Here is a 23324-nt window from a genome sequence, read left to right as displayed (position 1 = left end):
AACCACACAATTTCTGACAGTCTTGGCCTATTTTCTTTTACCAAAGAAAGTAAAGTTCTCCATAAGTAAATCAAAACAAGATCTAGGAGTAACCCATTGAAGATTGGTTTCACTACAAACTTTTGCCCATAATTTTGAAGCCGTTGGACAGTGAAGGAACAAATGGTCAGAGGATTCTAATTGTACTTAAAATCAAATATATGAACCTGAAGGTTATGCAGATATAACAATTTTCTACAAGCTAAAAAAGGTTTTTGAAAAACAAGCACATAAAACAACCAGAAAACTTGTCACTGATTTCTCTTATAAAAGAGAAGTTAAAATTCTTTGAATTACAGAATTAGAAGGCAAGGAAGAGGGAATTCGGTTATCCTGCACATCTTTCTCTTGTAAAATATAATTAGATTCATAGTACTATAAATTACCTTAAAAATCCATCGACTGGCTCAACAAGAGGCTCCCAAGCTTCATACTTATCATTGTATGATCTTGCAGTCAAACAGAAGCTGACTGTGGAATTCAAGTAGTCAGGTCTCCCATGCAAACTAAATCCAATTCCACTTAGAGATATGTTAAACAAGGGAACCATCTGCCGTGAGAGAAAAGAGAGAAAATTCAGGGAATTAAATCTAGGAAGAAAGAATTTCAAGCACATGTCACAAATGTAATACACAAGATTGTAAGATATGAATCATAGTTACCACCCTAAAGAAACTAATACAGCATTCAAACCGCGAGAAAAACAAGACTAAGTGTGAAAATAATATGCAGCTAACAATCAACAAGTTTATAGATCACAGCAGAAAAAGAAAAGCTTTAACTGCAGGAGAAAAACTATTATCCTGAAGCATACACTTACAATTTTAATTATGGTCAACAAACAAAACCTTGGAACTTGCATATGGGGTGAAAATTTTAATGGGAGAAATACAGTGAGAACTAGAATATAATAAAGAAAGAAAGAAAAGAGGCAAGAAGAACAGGTCAACAAAGGTCTGCAAGAATTTCCAGACAGCTTAAGCACTAAATCATACTTTACCATGTTAATCCTCAATTTATTCATACTAGTAAATCTCATTATCAAATTCCTGCTTAGACCAACATCAGTCTAATCAAGAATAGGTGGCTTAAGCATTCGGCCAATTGCTTTGTATAAAGCTACTCGTAATAAGAATTCTCACCAAGCCACCATAGTCATCAAAAAGTGCAGCAGAAAAAGTTCCAATTTCAGCATCAATGACAGTATCATCTGAACAACTTGCAAAATTCTGATCTGCTAGCTTTAAGGCAAACCTTCTAGGAGGTCTTTTGGAACCACCACGGACAATAAAGGTTCCCAACTCATTAGCAACAGTCCATATGCTGAACTGCTCTCCTCTAAGCTTTGCATCAAAAGTATCCCACACACTCTCTTCCAAAAATTGATCTCCAGTGACCATATCACTACGTATGCATCTTAAGGAGCTGAAATCATTATGTTTTGGTGTGCCCTTACATGCAATGCAACCTAAAGAAACAAAACTTGGGGGAGCTTGAGGAAGCCAGAAAGAAATGTTCTCCATTCCCCTTCGCTTCTTGACCTGTCCAACAAGTTGGAAATCCAGAGGAGCTTTGAAGAGGTCTTCATCTCCAGTATCATGAAGAATGACGCACGTATTAGGTGGTTCATACCTAAATTATACATAATTCATCAGAGGATAATTCTTATATCAATGAAACAGAAAAAGAATCATAAGGGATATACTATTGAATGTTACTTACCCTTTAACAGCAATATCACCAAAATACACCATACCCTCAGGGACTATTGGACGCCATATGGATAATTTCTTCTTTGAGTTTGAACCCCTATTCCACCATATCAAGTGAAAACTAGCAACTGCTTCAAAACGCCTACCAGAGTTTACAACTGCTGACTTTTCCAATGGCCTATCTTGAACATTACTAGAAGCCTGAGCATGTGAATGCTCAAATGGTTTTGGAGATACTTCTGGAAACCCAAAAATTGCATGACGCAGTTCATATGCCCTACCTGATAAGCTATAATTCAACGGATCTGCTGGCAAGAAAGTTCCAACAGAATTATCCACTCGCCAAAACCCGAAACTTGATTGAGATCTGCACATTGACACAAAAATATAACTCAAACACACAACATCCCTATTAAACTGACAGAGACAATATTCCACCAAAGGACTATAATCTCATACTCGTGCACACAAACATTACAGACATCACACTTTCCAAAAGTACAGTATAAAACAAAAATAACCTTAACCATCATCAGAAACCTACTTAAATTGCTCACCTTGTAAGTCGAATATTACCAAAGAAGTCTTATTACAAGGATACTAACAATCAGCAATAGATTCCCGAAAACAAACAGTTAACTAATCAAGCTGTTGCATGCACATAACTTGCAGGCATTCGTAGTTGAGCAGAATTGTTTACTAAAAAAAAGTACAAACACATATCTACAGATGCATATATTTGTGTCTGTATATTGTGATTAAACTGAACTTATTAGCTGAGAATTGTTTGAACATACAGACTGGTAGAGCTGATGGTGATACAATCTCTCAGAGAACAAGGGGATACTAAAGAAGCCAAGATGCAGAAAGCAGAAGTTAGCGGTGGCGGTGTTGTTCCAGGAGAAACAATGCAGCCCAACGCAACATAGCCTTTGGGAGCTACAGGGAACCAAACAGAACAGTGACTATCTCCTTCAGCAGGTACCACATTTTGTAGTGAATCATAATTCGATACACCTTCATCAGAAATTGCCCCAGAAGCTAAAGGTGGCCAAATTAGTTTAAACGATACTGGTCTTTTGACTCTTGCAAAGTTGGTATTTACAGCAAGAACTCCTTTTGTAGGAGGCTTGTCCCTGTAACATGTAGACAATTATTATTGACACGTTCAAAGGAAAGAGTATAAGAGCTGACCTCAAAAGAAGAGATTGTTAGAAGTTTTTCACTGACATTGGAGTCAGATAGTCACCAAGAACAGCAAACCCAGGGGGTGCACGCGGTTTCCAAAAGGCATATACTTGGTCACTGGAAGAATCTGCAAAGTGCAACAGAATATTAAGTGAACAATAGAAATTTCTATTAGGTTCATATATTCCAGGATCGACACAAAAAGAGATAAGAAACCAAGTAAATAGCGTACTTCTAATAGTCCCAACTTTGTCAAACTCCGAACAGACAACTGTCATTTTCTTGGATGTCATCCTTAGAAAGGCCAAAATATCCTCCTCAACTGCCAAAAACAGTCTCAAAATGCTGAATGAAAAATTCATGAATATATCTGAAACAGATATGTGTATATTGGTCTTCCCAGATGCATTTGAATACTTTATGGAGGTGTCAAAAGGCTCCAAAATTCTGATTCCATTACTCTCCATCAATAAACCAAGCACATTTGCAGTCATTTCAAGGGTATCACCTCTCATAACAAGTCTGGTAGCAGCATAAGCACATCAAATGTCATTTTCCAGTTACTTCATTTCATATATCAAACTCCACAAGTAAAAAAACAAAGATAGAAAATCAACTCGCATATACTTCAAAACACAAAACTATAAGTGTGAACCAGTATTCCACCCAATAGAACACATACTATACCAACAGAAGGATAAAATCAAGCTAATCAAACTAACAAATATTTAAAAATCCAACACGTCATAAAGCTCTTAATTCAGCACCACCATTCCTTTTCCCCAAAAAAAGCAAAGCTGCATTCTACATCAGAGAAAATTTGTATATCTTTTTGCTCAGAAACTTAAAAGATGTATACAAATGATAAAGAAGAAAGAGGAACAAGAGACAACCAGATGTATACTGAAATGAAAAAATCTGCCATGAAGAGGGGGATCAAAAACATACAATAGTAAAAGAATAGCAGCATATCTAGCACCCATGAAACTGCATTGAAACTTGAGTAATACAGATCATCATCCAACAGTTCACATCAAGATGATGGAATCAATTGCAATTAAAGAAAAATTAACCTGCTAAAAGCATCCAACTGTGCATGTAAAAGTTTGTTGGAGAGTGCCGGTGATTCCTTAACATCTTTGGATGTATTATAAAAGGTCAACTCTGGAGCAATAGCCTGCAAAGAGACATCCCAGTTAGAAAGGAACAGCAATAAAATACATCACAATGTTATACAATAAGCCATAAAGTACTCAAAATATTGTCAACATTAAAAAATTGTGCTTACAAGTGAAAAGTCTTTAGGACTGGATAAAAACACTAGTATTAATGTAACGTAGATAACACAGTTGTAAACATTGAACTGAAGACACAATACATTAAGACATCTATAACATCTTTTACCATGTCATGTCCAAAGACACACATGAACTGTACAAGAAAACTCAAGAATGTTATTAAATATTGGGCAAGTGCATCTGGACTAGGCCAACCCTGCCCACTAATGACCAAAAACGCTTTTTATGTTCTTTCATACCGATGGTTGGGCTTGTGTCATTTCTTTGAGAAACAAAATGCCTTCTGATCAACCACAGGCCAAGGACACAACTAAATGAACTACACCCCCGAATGGACAAGCCATAACCAATCATTACTTCAAGTCCACGAATCCTAAAATTAAATCTTTTGAAACACTTACAAAAGTCAGGTTTCATTTGGTTGTCCTATATAGAATATGAATGAACACATTATTGGTAATGCAAATCATAGAGCGAGGCAACCAGAATAGTCTCATGCCATCACTAAAATGCATAGACTATCATCATTTCCAACAATTCAAGACAACGGAATAACCAAACACTCAGTCAAAGTATTCATTAAACAGCGTCCTTTTGAAGCGCTCATTTCATGAAATATTTTCACTGTTTCTCTTCACAGAAACCATTTAAAAAAGCATTAAACATGTTGAAAGAATTAAAATCTTTCCACAATGTAAGAAATACATAAATTTCTGTAGTTGCATATTTCAGGTTATTTAACATCAGCATTTATAATTTCTATGAGGTAACCACTTGACCTAGAAGACCAATCAAACGCAGGGATAACAAAGATTACGAAAAGTGATGGAGGTAGTAATATGTAAATAAATAAAAGTTTGGGGCATTTAGTAATAATAGTTGTTTTGTGAGGTAGTAGTTCTATATTCAATAATATTTTGCTTATAATTAAGTCATACAATCAGCCAAAAATTGCACAAAATTCATATAAAATGACTACTCTATCTTTTTTTTTTTTTTGTCTAATTATATGATTCGGTTGTAAGTATAGCATTGTTCTTCTATATTTCTCTCTTAAAAAGGGTTTTAAATAAATATTTTTAGTGGCTTCCTTGAGAAGCCATGGTCTTACTATAAAAGAGGCTGTTGGACTAGAAGATAAGAAGTTTTTTGGAGAATAAGATTAGAGAGCTTTGCTCCACCCCCTTTTGGCTAGGGTTACTTAGTATTGGAAGATTGGGTTTTGAGGAGTCGACCCTGTGGCAGCTTCAGATCCCTCTCCTGCTGCTGTAAGCACAAGAGGTCAGCCTACTGCCGCCTTATCTCCCTTCACTGCTCATTTCAATTCCTATAGTTGTCAGGGATTTGAGTACTCTACTGTGTTAGCCATAATCTAAATTTTATCACTATTGTACTACTGGTTGTGGAGTATTTGATTAAAACTTACTAGTGAAAGTACTACTTATGCTATCGGGTTTACATTAAAAAGAATAAAAAAGAGAGGAACTGTGACAAAGTACTAAAAAATTAGGGGGAAAGGCAAAAGCCAACACTTGACCTGTAACTCAATGATGAACTCCATAGACCTGTCACCTGCAGGGTTTTCAGATGGTATATTATTTGCACTTTCTCTTGAATCGTCCAGGTGAGGATCTTCATCCCCAACCTCCAGCAAGACCCCATCATCTTTCAAAGCAGAATAGCTACTGTTGGCTCCTAGAAGAATACAAGAGTCCAAGTATAGCCCATTCTGTTCACAAGAAAAGAAATTAAAAAAAAAAAAGCCTCTGAAATAAGTAATGTTCCAGGAGAAGATGTTATTTTCCATATCCATACTGATGAAGAACAAAAGTTCTTCGGCGATAAAACTGATACCTTGATGACAACATTTTTAAATTGCAACCTTTTTCCACTTCCAACATGTATTATAGCCTCCATACTAGGTTGTGAGAGATTGAATCCCTGCCTATCTTTTAAGTATAATATTCCACCTTTTCCATCATAAATGAAATGATTGAATCTTTCATCATCAACAATTAGAGGTCTCTGAGGAGATAGTGAGAGTTCAGCAGAGGGTTGGCTGTAAATTGACTGATCCAGAATGAGCGCATCAACTTTATGCACATAACTCTTATCCTCATCATTTGACAGCAAACCACCGATAGTTGGGACAAAAAACTCAACAACTGCAAGCAGGAAATCAAGTGCCACCAGTAGTTGTGGCCTCTGGAGACTTATAGAAACATAAGATGTGCTCTGTCCAAATTTAGCATCAAGAATAAGCATTGTAGGAACTGGTTTAACATCATTCCCTTTTATAACATTTGCATCAAGCATGTTCTGGTTCTCATCATCAGTCACTAAGTGTGGACCACCATAACTAATGTTCTCAGGCTTTCCAATTGCCAACCTAAATTCTTCTGCAGTTCCTTCACGATTGTCTATAACACTGAAACCCTTAAGTGTCGCTGACAGAAAACCTTCACCCAACGTATTAGACTTGTAGAGAAGCCATGCACCACTAACCTGCACGACAATTATTAGACTAGATTATTAGACTAGAATGACTACAGGTATCACTTTTCAAGGTAAATATGAGAGAGAAAAGAAGAGCATATAAATCAATGTTCTTTGAAGTTTCATCCAGAACTTCCTAGTTTTATAAATTACAAGTTCCATCATTTTTTTCTCAAATTGATAACAAAACTTTTTTCCTAACAATATGAATATATGTTTTGACATTTGTATTTTCATTGATATCAATATCAAACTTAGGAGACAGAATGCCAAAAGTAATAATGTTCCAGATTTTTTATATGCCTCTGAATTGAAGTCGTGCACTATCCCAAGATACAAATGCATAGAACTTCTAGTGACAAAGTAACAAACCATACATCGAACTTCATAATACTTCTCAAACAAATTCACTGAGTTTAAAGCTCAAGACAACTATTAGACCCTACAATCTCAGTAATCAAGAAACTTGTGGAATTTACTGTCCCAAGTAGCATCTAAGGGGGCCCTTGGCTGTATTACCAAAAGTCTTAACCACTCCACCCAACCATTAAGAATTACCGCACCTGCATTCCTCAAAGAAAGACTGGATAAACCAAGTGCATACACAGGTAAATAAATTACCTGCACAGAGGCCAAAGATGCATCTCCTGCTACCCCAGAATGTAAGCACAATTCAACCATATTAATGACAACAGAGACTCTTATGGCAATCCAGATATCTCTCTCTGGGGTTTCAGGTTCAACAGATGGAACTTGAGGTACAACAGATTCTATAACATCTTCTGAAGATACCAGAGAATTATTTTTCAACAGGGGCACATTATGAGGAATCTCAGAAATATTGGACAGAGCACATTCAGTAATTATCTGGTATTCCTGGTTCGACAGAGCTGCTTTCAGTTCCTCTACCTGAAAATTCCCAGTGAGAAATAAACACACCTAAATGCCTTTCACTTGAGACATAAGCTCTAAACAAAATGCAACGCCATACCTTGATTACAGCTTCAGTACTTGGTAATTGATGCAACAAATCTCTAAGTGACCTCTGAATAACAATAGAGACCCCTTTCACATCTTGAATTATGCTTTCACCTAATTCCGATCCAGTACCAACATTTAGATTGATGTCCTCAACCTATATCCATAAGAGGAAGTTAAGAAGCAAATTGTAAAGGAAGTAAAGCAGAAATGGTAATCAAGAAATGAATTATTGGGGAAAAAAAATTGTTTTCAGAAATGATGTTGAAAGCTCACGGGCATAAGAAAGCCCACCAATTCTACCCAAGACTTAGACTTCAAGTAGATAATGTTTTCACTATCTTAATAACAACATAAGAAAAACATCGGGTCAAACCATTTTTTTGATAGTAAACATTGTCAAGCTCAGCATCCTAAATCAGTACACTATCAGTACAGAAAAGCTTCCACCAGTTCTCCCAAATGAAAAACAAAGATGAGTCTAGGGGTCAAGCCAATTATAACCAAATTCTGAATCCGCCTAGTAATTAATCATACGGCAGGCAGCCGAGCAATGATTCTCACCAGAATTGTCAATATTTCCAAATGAACAGCATTCAGGTCACTTTTACTGCCAGACAACCACTGAAAGGTGTTTTGAACTGTTATATGAACCACATCAAGCTTCAAGTAACTGTCAAAGCAAAAGTCAAACAAGTAGATTAAATATCTCAGGTGATTAAGGGACTAATTATGAAATGAAATTATGTGCAATAAGCATACTCAAGGCTGTCTGTTCTCCGAGGCATTAAAATTATTGGCTTTCTAAGTGATAGATCCAACTTCATAGCAGGTGATCCTTCAATTTCACTAGTTGTAAACCATTTCTCTGAATTTGTGAACTGATCCTTTAATTTGACAACACCCTTTGAACTGTTGGGAACAAGACCCATAAAGTAACTAACAACCTGCATATCAGAGTTCAGACATATGAGAAACAAAACAAATTCTGATTGATGATTAAGTATTTAAGGTTTGGTTACCTCCTGGACAAAGCGATTCAAATAAACAACGCGTACTTCTGAAAGCTGCCCAAAAAGGCAATACTCGTAACCTTTATAGTCTTCATCATCAATACTAAATGAAGTAAAAACCAACTGCAAAAATAATCATAAGAAATGTTCATAAAAACAAACATGATTGCACAAAAAATAAATAAATAGATAAATAAAAATAACAAAAAATTTATTATGAATACAAAGCCTCACAAGATTCAAGGCTGCTTAAACACTACTCATTATAAAAAAGTGACCAGCAGATAGTGGTAGCACATTCAAAATTGGAAACAAAAAACTGCAGCCACATGAAGTACCTCAACAAATGAACTGCCTCCTGGATTTCTCATATCACATATCCAGAAATACATATGGCTGTCAGGAAGACTGTCATCACTTATTTTCAGATTTCCCAGGGAAGCCTTTATACTGAAAGAGGATGGGAACACCTTACAAATAAAAGGAAGTTGATAAGCACGAAGAAAATAGACATCATGTTTTTGAAACAGGAAAACTGACTTTAATGAGAACAAGTATAGAAGAGATAAAGGGGAAAAAGACCTTAATATCAGTAAGCAGATTATCCTGTGACAAAGTAGCAAGCTTAGTTTCATTTTCATTCATCAGAACAATTTGAGCACGGGCCATATTTAATGTTAAATTAAAAATAACCCTGGATTTCCCCCTTCCAAGCAGACTTTTAACAACAGGCTCCTCAATAGCCATCAACTGTTGATCCACAACAACATCTTCTTTAGAAGAATTATCAACAGCTGTCAAAGAATTATCACTGAAAGATTCGCAGCTTTCATCTTTAATATTGATAGCATTAACAAATTCCATAATTGCAAGAATTGTAGGTCTACGACAGAAGAATGATAAGGTAGCTAGACTCACTGTCACCTGAAACAATTTATGAAATCACTTGTCATATAAGAAGATAAATGAAAGCGGAATTCCAAAAACAGGATAATACCCACCCTTTTATCAATATTATCGTATAGAGGAGAATTATGGTCATAGATAACAATTTGAGCTTTCACAAAAGTATCCAATGTTTCTGTTTGTTCAGTGTCTTCCATCCTATTTTGAAGGGCATCATCGGGGAGTAAACCAGCAATACGTCTAAAACTAGGTGTCTTAAATGATAAGCTTTCAGATGGTGGCAAATTTTGGAAACTTGGGTATTTGGATAAGTTTTGTGGTGATGGCAATGTGAGATCTGCAGAATCAAGCAAATTTTCAGGTGCCTCATAGAATTTATCATCTCCTTCACTTGGAGTAGGATTACTATTGTCAAAATTCTGAAACTTTGTGTCATCAAAGGATACATGTGCATCTGAGCTCCCAATGAATGATCTTGCCAGGTAAAAGGGCTGAGATGCTCCACTAAAGCAAACTAAATCTTCAATCTCCAAAGATTTCAAAACAGTACCAACAAACATGTCATTTCCTCTTATTGAAAGTTGAACCTGTTTTCATGGAAGTAAATATGTTAAAGAGAGAAACATAAAAATATCCATTCACATAAACATAATCGATTACCAATCTTTACCTGACCACCTATCGCTCGAAATTCAAATAGTCGAGTCTCTTCAGCAAGAAGAACCTTCACGAAACTATGATCATGCTAGTGAAAAGTAACACACTCTTCAGATTTCTAAGCAAGTTTTACTGAGAGGTAACTCTAGGACATAAAAATATATACCAGGCTACCTGATGGCTATAATTGAAGCAGATCTTTAGTTCATCAAGAGCACCAGTAATAAACACCTTCTCTATCTTTGAGATCCCAATTGCATCATGGTTGTCACTCAGTTCTGTCTCTGAGTTCTCAGAATCTGATGAAGTTTCAGACAGACTAGTGATAGGAGCAGCACCCTGCACAGAAAATAAGTATGAGAATTTATGCTCTAATTCTATACTATTAGAACAATTAATTGATAGAAGTAAAGATCTTCAATTAGATAAACGGTAACCTTCACATCAATATTCCTTGTATTACACTATCTCAGTTCAAAACACAGAGTCATAGAGCCATTTGTCAGCCAAGAAGTAAAATATTTAATGCAGGTTGCAGAAACTATAGGTAAAAGCACATAATGCAGAACTTCTGGTCACCATTCTTACACAAAGCAAAGCAGTCTATTCATATATCCATTATCTTTACACCTTCAAAAGATTTAATATATTAGCAGAGTCTTTAAAGTGAACCCAAGGTTTGGGCTTGCTGGTTAAGGCCTTTGGTTTCAACCAAGAAGTCAAGGGTTCAACCACCCTCAGACCACTTCGGATAATGTATCATACAGGTTCCCTAAATACCAAGGTTGTAGGGTTCGAAAGCAACCTCCAGTTTATAACTCTCTGAATAGATAGGAAAGGTACAGAGATTTCTCACTATAAGGTGAAAAAGAAAAAGCAAATTCTAAAGATGAACTGCTCTGGACCTGTTTCTTTATATTTTTCTTCTCTTGTTTTCCAATATGCTGCAGCATATTTTTGCCAGCTTTTGTAGCAACTTGGTTACTTGTATATTCTTCTATCTTGAATATGAGTTTATCAAAAATTGGGGAACAACAAGATAGGAGACTATCTTGTAAAAGCATTCAATTAATTTTAAAAATTAACTGTCTATCATCAAACGTGAACCACTTCTAAAGTGCTTCACCCTTCAAAATTACTTATCAAATCCTTACAGAAGGCACTAGACAAGAAGTTCGTAGGCTCACTTGGAAATCAGCAACCAAAAAAGTAACGGTTCAAAGCTCTACATTACGTTAGACATATTTCTGCAAATCTGGCTTTTATCGATCCTTTTTTACATAGATGCTGATTAAAGGTACAGATATTGAGAACCAAACAATATTTATCAGTTCCAGTTTGCAATTAAAAGCAAACCACATGACCAGGTCACATATGCAGAGAATGCTTCTTCACCTTAAGAGGAATATTATAAAAGAACATTATATGATTTAATAATCCCAAATTGGAATAAAAAACCTCCATCAGAAAACATAGTCTAACTGCAATATATTCCATAAAGAAAAAAATGAAAATATAGGAAACCTCCTAAAGACTTCCCACATTTAAAAGATAAAAAATAAAAAACACAACAAAGAGGAGCCAAAACTAAGAATGAAGGGAGAAGAAGAAAAATAAAAAGCAATCACTTAACATTAAACAAAAAGTAATATTAACCCTTTTAAACCTAGAACAGAGCAAGTCCATATGAGAAGACACATCTCATGTTTTACCCATCAAATAGCCTTGAGTTGAGAATATTGACATACTACAGAAAACTACAGCAATGGGAATTGTTCAAAATCAAAATAAATGTAAAGACAAATTAAGCTCCAAGAAGAATGTACCGAAGCACTATATATAGCCCCTTGCAGTCGATTTTTCCAAGTTTTTCTTGAATCATTAGAATCGCACCGCAGTATTAGAGCATTTACATCTTCCACAACCTAATGACAAACAATAACCATAACATGTTATTCAGCATAGCTCCTCAAATTTAAATGGCATCTAACTTGATCCTCGAATCTTCATATCAGAGAAACACTGGATAACTAAACCTTGTTATTGGATCGTGCAGGATCACAAACAGCTAATACATAATCCACATCACCAACCAACCCTGCGGGAACCTGATATATGTGTTTCCCTCGTAAGCTACAGAGAAAGCAAGTACATATAATTAATGACATCAAATATGAATAAAAACATTATGCAGCAGGTTAACAAGTAATACTGTTTATTCAGACGGAGGAATTCCAATTTTATAATACACACACACACACATATACACATATATAAGACTTTTTTTTAGACAACATCAAAATCTAACATTTAAGCACATAAATATCCTTGAACTCCTATTCTCACTTCATAAACTTACTTGTTTTCATCCAACCAAAGTTTTTTATTTCATTTCAGTGCCAGTATTACCAGTTTACAATTAGCATTCTTTGTTTCAAAGATAAGTTTCTAAACACAATAAGAAATTCTACAAACAACCAAACACTTATTACTGGAGAAGATAGTCGAGACAATAAAAAAATGAGCATGGGGAACTAATACAGTTTTTTTTTTCTTAGGAATATCAATGTCTAACAATTTAGCACGTTAAATCCTTAACATCCTATTCTCACCACATAAACTTTCTTGCTTTCATCTCCTTGCAAGTTTTTTTTTTTTTAAATTATTATTATTTTCAGAGCCAGTATTGTCTGTTTAAATTTCGTGCTCTTTGTTTAAAAGATGAGTTTTTTAACACAAAAATAAATTATATAAACAACCAAACACATATTACTCAAGAAGCTACTCAAGACAATCAACAAGTGAGCATGGAAAATAAAATATAATATCTAAAACCAGAAATAGAAAAAATTAAAAATTAAAAAAAAAAACTTTACCAACAATATTAAAAATAATACATGTTGTAGATAATCATGCAAAATCTTACAGATATTGCATGATTAAGTGTATAAATCTATAATAGAATATTAGGATTGTAATCAATACATATTAGGAACAAATCTGTAAAATAAGAAGTTAGATTATTTATTTCCTAGATTAGATTATTTATTTCCTAGATTAGTTCTTTATTTTCCTATATATTGATGTATAATTTGTCAATACAATATGAAAATTATTACAATCAGTTCTCTGTTTGTAACATGGTATCAGAGCAATTCTAGGTTGTTTTTTTTTTTTTTTTCTTTTCTGCCCAAGTAAGCATTATTTGTGAGTCACCCTGGAGAATGGCCATTTTTTCTCACCACCTGCCTAGGAAGAAGCCTCTTCTGCTAATCGACCATTCCCTGAATTCCGGTCACCGGAGGAGTAGCGCATGAGTCTCACGCGCTAATTTTTTCATCTACGTCAGTATCTACGCGTCGGCGCGTGTGACGGAGGAAAGCGCTCCGATCACCCTTCTCAACTTCGTCTTGTTATTTCTGGTAATTCTGTGTGATTAGTTCTTTAGTATCTCAGCCAGGTCAAACAATTTTGTTGGTTTCTGTTGGTATCAGTTTTGTTGGTTTCTATTGGTATAGAGTTCGATCTTTGAAGAGTTTTTGTTGGCTATTTTCGTCTTCTTACCATGACTGATAAATCTATAATTGATATAGTTCTTATAATGTCAAAAATTACGGAACATAAGCTTAATGGGTCTAATAACTATTTTGATTGGAGTAAGACAATTCGTCTTTATCTGCGAAACATTGGTAAAGATGATCATCTCACTAAAGATTCGTCTGAAGACGATTCAAAGCAAACATGGTTGAGAGAGAATGCCCGGTTGTTCTTGCAGATACGGAACTCCATCAACAATGAGGTACTTAGTTTAATTAATCATTGTGAATATGTGAAGGAATTAATGGACTATCTAGATTTTTTGTATTCTAGGAAAGGGAATGTTTCTCGTATTTTTTATGTATGCAAAGCTTTTTATCGAGCTGAGAAACAAGATAGGTCTCTTACTTCTTATTTTATGGATTTTAAAAGGATATATGAAGAACTTAACATTCTTCTACCGGTGAGTGCTGATGTGAAAGTTCAACAAGCTCAACGAGAGAAAATGGCGACTATGAGTTTCCTAGCTGGACTCCCTTCTGAGTTTGAATCTGCTAAATCTCAGGTTCTTGCTAGTTCTAAAATCACCTCCCTCCAAGACATATTTACTAAGGTTCTTCGTACAGAAAGCACTCCATCTGTTCAATCAAGTAGTGCTCTTGTAAGTCAGAATCATGACACCGGACGTTCATTTAACAGGAGCAATAATAGAGGAGAGGGTTCGAATTATCGTGAGAATCGAAGTCAAGAGTCAGGAGGGATTGTGTGCTACTATTGTCATGAACCCGGTCATACAAAGCGCACATGTAGAAAGTTGCAAAATAAGGCCTAGAAACCTCAGTCAGCTCATGTTGCCGCTACTGACACTTCTGAGAAGAAGGTTATGATTTCAGCTGATCAGTTTGCCAAGTTTTCTCAGTATCAAGAATCATTGAAGTCCTCATCTACTTCCATCACTACTCTCGCCGAGTCAGGTAAACCAAATACATGTCTTATTTCCTCATCCTCCAAATGGGTCATTGATTTTGGTGCCACAGATCATATGACAGGTAATCCTAGTCTCTTTTCATCATATCAGTCACATAATTCCCCGTCTAATGTTACTTTAACTGATAGGTCAACTTCTTGTGTTCTTGGGTTTGGGTCTATTAACCCTACTCCGTTAATTTCCCTATCCTTCGTATTGAGTCTACCACAGTTCGCTTTTAATTTAATTTCTGTGAGTAAAGTCACTCGTGCTCTTAAATGTTGCATCTCATTTTTCCTTGATCATTGCCTATTTCAGGATCTTACGACGAAGCAGATTATTGGTAAAGGACATGAATCTGGAAGGCTTTACATCCTTGACACACAGGTGCCCAGAACCATTACATGTTCCAGTATTTCAACCCCTTTTGAGGTGCATTATCGGTTAGGACATCCTTCTTTACCATTGTTAAAGAAACTATGTCCTCAGTTTAATAAATTATCTTCGTTAGATTGTGAATCATGTCAATTTGCCAAACACCACCGTCTTTCTTCGAGTCCAGGAGTCAATAAACAGGCTAGTGTCCCTTTTGAATTAGTTCATTCATATGTTTGAGGTCCGTGTTCTATTATGTCTAAACCTGGATGTAAATATTTTGTTACCTTTGTTAATGACAACCCTCGTGTAACTTGATTTTATTTAATGAAAAATCGTTCTGAGTTGTTTTCTCATTTTTGTGCCTTTTGTGCTGAAGTTAAAACACAATTTAATACTTCTGTCCAGACATTAAGAAGCGATAACGCCAAAGAATATTTTTCAAGTTCTTTTCAGTCTTATATGAGTCAGTAGGGGTGTTCAAAAGAACCAGTTGGAACCGGAACCGACGGCAACCCTGGGTTTGGTTCCAGTTCCTACCCAGAACCAGTAGTCAATGGGTAGGTTCCGGTTCCAAAAATTGTTCCTACCCAAAACCAGTAGTCAATGGGTAGGTTCCAGTTCCAAATTTTTGGAACCATTACTATCCGATTCCGATTCCGATTCCGGTTCTGGTTCCTATAGTTAGGAACCGGAACCAGAAACCAAGAACCAAGACTAATATAAAATAAAATTAAAGATTAGGGGGGTTAATAAAAACCTTTGTAGAAAAAGTAATGTGAATACATTTATATTTATATTTCATAACATTTAAAGTAAGTTGGTTTGACTTTTGAGAATCTACCTTTACAAAGTAATGGAGTTTGTAATTTTGAATTTATAATTTGTAATTTTATCTTTGTTAACAAGTGCCAGGTGGGGGGGTATTTGCAAGTTTTTAAGGGTTTTTTTTGCCATTTTAAGAACTTTTGGGGGGTCATTGTAATTTTACAGGGTACCCAAAACCAGAACCGGAACCGAAACCGTTGTTACAGGTTCTAGTTCTGGGTACCTAGGAACCGGAACCGACGGTTCCGATTCCGGTTCCGGTTCCAAATTTCAAGGAACCATCGGTTCCGGTTCCTGCAAAAAGTGCAGGGTACCCGAAACCGAACACCCCTATGAGTCAGCATAGCATTCTTCATCAATCCTCTTGTGTTGTAACACCGTCCCAAAATGAAGTAGCTGAGAGGAAAAATAGGCACCTTCTTGAAGCCGCTCGAACCCTATTATTTCAAATGCAAGTTCCTAAACAGTTTTGGGTCGATGCAATTTCCACGGCCTGTTTTCTAATTAACCGCATGCCTTCCTCTATTCTGAATGGTTCTACTCCTTACAGTGTTCTCTTCTCGTCTAAGCCATTGTTTTCTATTGCCCCAAAGATATTTGATAGTACTTGTTTTGTTCATGATGTTCGACCCCAGGCAACCAAGTTAGATCCCAAATCTCTTAAATGTGTTTTTCTAGGTTACTCTCGCCTTCAGAAGGGATATCGATGTTATTGTCCTAGTCTTAATAGATATCTGGTGTCACCTGATGTTACTTTCTTAGAAAACACCCCTTTTTTTTCCTACTTTGTCTACCTATACACGTCAGGGGGAGGACGATGACTTGCTAATCTATACTGCCACATCCCTACCGGCTACTCCCACAACTAAGGCTTCCCCACCTACTGTTCCTCCTCTGGCACCACCACATGTCCGTCCACTACCTCCAATTCGCATTATCTATTCTCGTCGACAGGAACCTCCTGTCCCAGTCCCTTTGTCATTAGACCCAGTCTCCAGTGATCCCGATACCTGTGTTCCTTGTCAAGAAGACACTCAGACTTCATGTCGTACCCAAGACTCTTCGTCGTTGGATCCACCCTTGAGTGATCTTGATCTTCTTATTGCTCTTCGGAAAGGTAAACGATAGTGTACTTATCCTATCTCTTCATTTGTTTCTTATGATCACCTATCATCTTCTTCTTATTCTTTTGTGGCATCACTAGACTCTGTCTCCCTTCCTACAACTGTTCATGAAGCCTTATCTCATCCTAGTTGGCGTGATGCTATGATAAAAGAGATGAATGCTTTAGATGTTAATGGTACTTGGAACTTGGTTGACTTACCTATTGGAAAGAAGCCTATTGGATGTAAATGGGTGTTTGCTGTTAAAGTAAATCCTGATGGGTCAGTGGCTAGGCTTAAAGCTCGTCTTGTATCTAAAGGCTATGCTCAAACTTATGGAGTGGATTATTCTGACACTTTTTCCCCTGTGGCTAAATTGACTTCTGTTCCCTTATTTATCTCTATGGCGGCTACTCATTCTTGACCATTACATCAGTTGAACATAAAAAATGCCTTTTTACATAGTGACCTTCAGGAAGAAGTCTATATGGAGCAACCACCTGGATTTGTTGCTCAGGGGGAGTATGGGAAAGTTTGTCATCTTCGCAAATCGTTGTATGGTTTGAAACAGAGTCCACGTGCTTGGTTTGGAAAGTTTAGTGAGGTAGTTGCAAAGTTCGGAATGACAAAGAGCAAGTCTGATCACTCAGTCTTTTACAAACAATCGGCAGTTGGCATTATTCTTCTTGTTGTATATGTTGATGACATTATCATCACTGGGAGTGACACTACAGGGATTTCATTACTTAAGTCATTTCTTCACACTCAGTTTCATACAAAAGATTTAGGAGTGTTGAAGTATTTCTTAGGGGTTGAGGTAACAAGGAGCAAGAAAGGCATCTTCCTCTCTCAAAGAAAATATGTACTTGACTTATTAACTGAGACAGGAAAATTGAGTGCTAAGCCATGTAGTACGCCAATGTTTCCTAATTCGCAACTTACCAAAGATGGTGAACTATTTGAAGATCCTGAGAGGTACAGAAGATTGGTTGGAAAGTTGAACTATCTAACGGTCACTCGTCCTGATATTGCGTACTCTGTCAGTGTAGTAAGTCAATTCATGTCTTCTCCTACTGTTGACCATTGGACAGCGTTAGAACAGATTCTGTGTTATCTGAAAGGAGCTCCAGGACGTGGTATTTTGTACGAAAATCATGGACATAATAATATTGAGTGCTTCTCTGATGCAGATTGGGCAGGTTCCAAGATAGATAGGAGATCCACTACGAGCTATTGTGTTTTTATTGGTGGAAATTTGGTCTCATGGAAAAGTAAGAAGCAAACTGTAGTGTCCCGATCTAGTGCAAAATCAGAATATAGAGCTATGGCCCAATCTCTGTGTGAAGTAATATGGATATATCAATTTTTTACTGAAGTTGGTCTTATGGCCTCTTTGCCAGCAAAATTGTGGTGTGATAACCAAGCCGCTCTTCATATTGCTTCTAATCGCGTATTTCATGAACGAACTAAGCACATTGAAATTGACTGTCATTTCATTCGTGAGAAAATACAGCAAGGCTTAATCTTTACAGCATATGTGAAGACTGAAGAGCAACTAAGAGATGTTTTCACTAAAGCTTTGAATGGGGTTCTATGCTCCATCTTGAGGGGGAGTGCTGTAAATAATCATGCAAAATCTTACAGATATTGCATGATTAAGTGTATAAATCTATAATAGGATATTAGGATTGTAATCAATATTTATTAAGAACAAATCTGTAAAATAGGAGTGTATAAATCTATAATAGGATATTAGGATTGTAATCAATATTTATTAAGAACAAATCTGTAAAATAGGAACTTAGATTATTCATTTTCCACAGTAGATTATTTGTTTCTTAGATTAATTCTTTATTTTCCTATATATTAATGTATAATTTATCAATACAATATGAAAATTATTACGATCAGTTCTCTGTTTGTAACAATACAATTTAATGTTCTAAAAACAACATTTATATTCCACTAAGAGCATCTCCAAATGACTCTTTATATGACCTGGACTTTTTATTATAAAGAGTTTATCCATAAAAACAAGAATCCAACAGACTCTTTATTTTTAAAATATAAATTAGAGAGTAGGCTTGGCTCTCCATATTTAGAGAGTCAAATTTCACTCTCTATCATAATTTTAAATAATAAACTACAAGTTCTTATGCATTTTATTTATTAATTCTCTCTCCCATTAAGTCTCTTTCTTAAAAATAAAGAGCACCTTCATTAAATTTAAAGAGTCTATTGGATTTGAATAAGAATTGTGTTCTTTATATTTTAAAATTAATGAAGATGCTCTTTATTTTTGTGAAAGATACTCTTCAAAATAAAGAGCACCATTAGAGATGCTCTAACAATGCATTTTCATTCGTTCAATTTACTGAATTACTTTGTATTGAGACACAACAAATAATAACTCAATTAGGAAAGGTTGATGTATGAACCTGAGATATTGCTTATAAGATTTAGCACCAGGGCTCTCTAGTACATAAAGAAAAGGTCCAACTAAGCAAAAGTATCGCCGCTGCCAAACAGCTTCCCTATTTCCCACACCCTATCATATTAAAATTAAAAATTAAAAAAAAAAAAAAAAAGAGGAAAAATTGATGAGTTAGAATATTAGAAAATTGCCACAATGTTGAATAACACACAAACACAAAGAAAAAGTGAGATAGAAGGGTGAGAGAAAGCAACCTTCCAAGTAAGTAGAGACAACCACCCTTCAAAATCAGCATGCTCCCAAGGGCGAACAAGATCCAACTTCTCACTATCCTCTTCCTGGAATATTTTCACTATTTGCATCAATCGATGATACCTAGCTGGGGAAAAGTGAATCTGTAATGATGGCAGCCGTAAAGCAAGTCGTGTGGAAGGGTAGGATGGGTTCTCCAACCTAATCTGCATATTTTATGAATAAGATTAACTAGTCATGTAACGAGAGAGACTTACCCACATATACCTACATGACAAATAAATGGTTAAATGACCAAGGTTCTACCTGTTGAAGCTTTAAGATGACCCCACACTTATCAATAACAGGTAAAAAACTAGCACCACTCCTCAGGTTAGAAGCAGAAGGTTGGCTACAATCCCAGTGACAGTCACCGTCAACCAGAAAAGCAGATACATCACTCAGAACCAAATCAAATTGCAAATACGTATCCAGCTCCTTAGAAGATTTGCGTTCACAGTCATCCTAGAAACATCAGACATTCCCTACATGAAATTCAGATACGTATTTTGAAGAAAGTCAAGATCAAGTTTGTGCACTAACCTGTGAACAGATTACCAAGTTTCCCAAGTCAAGCATAAGTTTTGATGAGTGAGAGTCATCTGGACGAAATTCAGTTGGAATTGTAATCTTGGGAGCAGCAATGTCCAAGTTCAGCATAAACCTACAACCAGGTATATTTTGATCAAAGGTACCACCTAATGGTAATAACAGATTTACCAGCCTTGCTCATTCACATGATATCTTCTTCATCATTTGCATACAATCAGCATGGACAAGCACTTTATATTGGACACGTGGCGAAGGAGAAAGACACATTTTAATTATACAATGTCCACTTGTTACCCTATTGAATCAACAGAAAACTTGTATTCTATATGGTCTTCACCATTTCAAATTATAAACATTATGAAAGAATCTATATAAAGCTATTCGCAAATGGAAATTAAGCTCAGAATTTGAGAAAACCATTTGTCATAATATTTGATAAGTTACCACTTGACTTAAAAGCTTAAGTTGATAGATTAGGACCCACTAGTAGTATTTAAGTTTCAACACCCCCTCACATGCAATTTACTCATGGACCAAACACAATGACAACCATTAAATACAATCAAAAGCACAAAAACAACCTATTATTCAATTAACACAATCAAAGGTTTCAAATATAAGACCACTTTGTTAAACTGGTTTTGATACCATGTTAAGTAACCACTTGACCACAAACTTAAGCTTATACATTAAAGCCCAAATAGTATTTGTAGAAAAGCTGGACCAGTTAGCACGATTTATTTCTTTGTTTGAAGTTGAATTTGCCCCACATTGCGAAGTTGTTCGAGGGTTGTTATGGTTGGGCACCTTCTTCCTTTGAGCTAGCTATTGAGAGTTAGTTTTAGGCCTCTAGCTAGGCCCAATTATCATAGGTAACAAAAAATTATCGGGGAGAGGTTTGTTTTGACAACATCCTATTTAATCAATAGGATGCCAACTTGGGTTATAAATTTTGAAACACCTATAAATTGCCTAAAAGAATGGTATCCCACATCTAAATCTCTATTTGTTTCTCTTCCACCAAAAGTTTTTAGATACATTGCCTTTGTCCATGACTATAACCAAAATAAAAGCAAATTAAATCTAAAATGTATCAAATCACCTTTCCTAGGGTACTCTCCCATACAGAAAGGGTAGAAGCATTTCCATATAGCTACACATAAATTGTTTGTAACAATGGATATCACCCACTTTGAAAATAAACTAGCTTCTATACGCGCGCGCGCGCGGGGGGGGATTAAGGTTAGAGATCAACTTAGATCATTGTTACTGATTCCAGTGCCTATATTTTCTATACCTATGTCTACTCAAAACCGATTAGAAAATAAGGTCCAAAACTATATGGGGGAGAGTACACCAACATTATCTTTACCAATGTCTACACAAAACCAAACTTGTGAGGATGAGCCAGCTAAAGAAAATATAAGAAAAGAAAGTTGTGAGGACAAGAATCATAAAGAAAAGAGATAGCTATTATTACATTCCGGAAGAAATAGAATGGTCAAACATCTCCCTCAAGACCAATCGTTTTGTCCGAATGTACTAAAACTAACAAATTCAAGTTAATTAATTCTCCTATCCAAAAACCTACATCTGATCTTTATGTGCCAATTTATGTGCCAATAGCCTTTCGACAAGTTTGGTTTAGGTGGTACTTCTTGTAGTCAACAACTTATCTCTAATTTGTTTCCTATCAATTTAATTCATCCTCCAAAGTCCTTTACTGCTAATCTTTCTAGTGTGGGTACTCCTAAACCTATACGTCTTCCATTAATCTCCACTGGAATTGGTGTTTCAACTTTGACAAAAAATTTAGAAGACTACCTGAAATGAAGCAAATTCTTGGTCAAGTTGTCATTGATGAAACAAAAGAAACAAGAATATAGAAGCTTGAGAGTTTTAGGAATTCCTCACCTAAATCTTATGCTAGAATTTTAAGTGGAGAAAGTAATCATGAAACTTTCAAGCAATTCATTTCGATTTGGAAGGCTAAAACTCCACCTAAAATTCAAGTTTTTGCTTGGACTCTGGCTCATGGTAGAATAGATATAGCCAATATTGTGTAAAGAAAGTTGTCTAACTTGCACTCATCTCCATCTTGGTGTGTTTTGTGTAAAAAAAAAGCTCCCAAAAAATCTTACCATTTATCTTTGCATAGTCAAGTATCAACAAGTTTATGAACTAATTAATGCAGGGAAACCAAAATTAGCTGGTCATCCCTAAAAACTAAAGTGATTTGCTCATGGGGAAGGTTTTGGCCTTTCCGAAAGGAAAGAATGCCACATCCCTATAGAGTTGTGTTGTTTTTCAAATCCTCTAGGTAATTTTGAAAGGATGAATGCTCACGTATTTGAAGAAAAATTAGGTGAAGTAGTTGGCTATATATGGGAAAGGATAAAATTTTTAGCATCTCTTTAGGCCATGGTCTCTAAGGAGTTTCAATATTCTTCACTTTTCTTCATTTAACTCAATTGAGATGAGGTTACCAATTAAATAATTTGAATTCTCCCTAAGGCTTTTGTATAGATTGATTCACAACTATATTGTACAGTTTTTGTCTTCTTTAGAGTCTTATTGTGGACATCTAGTCCATTGCTATAACTATTTTTTATCATCAATACATGTCTTTTTGTTTCCTATAATATAAAAAAAATTAAAAAAAATAAATAAAGCAATCAGGTGTAAATGGGTATTTATGAGAAAATTTAAAGTTGAAATAATCTTAAGGTACTTAAGAAGGACTCTTGGAGAAGGTTTGTTATGAACAACCACTTAGGAGCACCAATGTGAACCAGGCGGTTTCAATAATTGTTATAAGATGTACCCTAAGGTATTGTATGTTTGTTGGTGTCAATCTCATAACATGGAGAAGTAAAAAGCTACATGCGGTTGCTAGATCAAGTGTAAAGACAAATTTCAGATCTACAGCAAAAAGAATTTCTGGATTGAT

General features: G+C 35.7%; 1 protein-coding gene across 1 annotated transcript in view; it reads right to left on the bottom strand.

The window, feature by feature from the left end:
* LOC116117610 overlaps nucleotides 1–23324 on the bottom strand; it is a 56658-nt gene that overhangs the window by 22477 nt on the left and 10857 nt on the right. Inside the window, exons 16-40 of the mRNA XM_031403630.1 lie at nucleotides 20366–20486; nucleotides 20090–20287; nucleotides 19786–19989; nucleotides 19536–19645; nucleotides 12324–12420; nucleotides 12114–12212; nucleotides 10462–10626; nucleotides 10301–10375; nucleotides 9726–10217; nucleotides 9307–9648; nucleotides 9063–9194; nucleotides 8734–8847; nucleotides 8474–8658; nucleotides 8276–8384; nucleotides 7725–7868; nucleotides 7355–7642; nucleotides 6092–6742; nucleotides 5775–5966; nucleotides 4013–4116; nucleotides 3172–3461; nucleotides 2982–3066; nucleotides 2549–2887; nucleotides 1762–2118; nucleotides 1182–1671; nucleotides 426–589 (exon numbers count right to left, since the gene is read on the bottom strand). Coding sequence (XP_031259490.1) covers nucleotides 426–589; nucleotides 1182–1671; nucleotides 1762–2118; nucleotides 2549–2887; nucleotides 2982–3066; nucleotides 3172–3461; nucleotides 4013–4116; nucleotides 5775–5966; nucleotides 6092–6742; nucleotides 7355–7642; nucleotides 7725–7868; nucleotides 8276–8384; nucleotides 8474–8658; nucleotides 8734–8847; nucleotides 9063–9194; nucleotides 9307–9648; nucleotides 9726–10217; nucleotides 10301–10375; nucleotides 10462–10626; nucleotides 12114–12212; nucleotides 12324–12420; nucleotides 19536–19645; nucleotides 19786–19989; nucleotides 20090–20287; nucleotides 20366–20486 — 5547 coding nt within the window. The remainder of the gene's footprint in view (nucleotides 1–425; nucleotides 590–1181; nucleotides 1672–1761; nucleotides 2119–2548; nucleotides 2888–2981; nucleotides 3067–3171; nucleotides 3462–4012; nucleotides 4117–5774; nucleotides 5967–6091; nucleotides 6743–7354; nucleotides 7643–7724; nucleotides 7869–8275; nucleotides 8385–8473; nucleotides 8659–8733; nucleotides 8848–9062; nucleotides 9195–9306; nucleotides 9649–9725; nucleotides 10218–10300; nucleotides 10376–10461; nucleotides 10627–12113; nucleotides 12213–12323; nucleotides 12421–19535; nucleotides 19646–19785; nucleotides 19990–20089; nucleotides 20288–20365; nucleotides 20487–23324) is intronic.

The sequence above is a fragment of the Pistacia vera genome, unplaced genomic scaffold (assembly GCF_008641045.1).
Source record: "Pistacia vera cultivar Batoury unplaced genomic scaffold, PisVer_v2 Contig82, whole genome shotgun sequence".
Classification (NCBI taxonomy): domain Eukaryota; kingdom Viridiplantae; phylum Streptophyta; class Magnoliopsida; order Sapindales; family Anacardiaceae; genus Pistacia; species Pistacia vera.
Note: the sequence above shows the minus strand (reverse complement) of the source record. Positions and strands in the feature narration are given on the sequence as shown.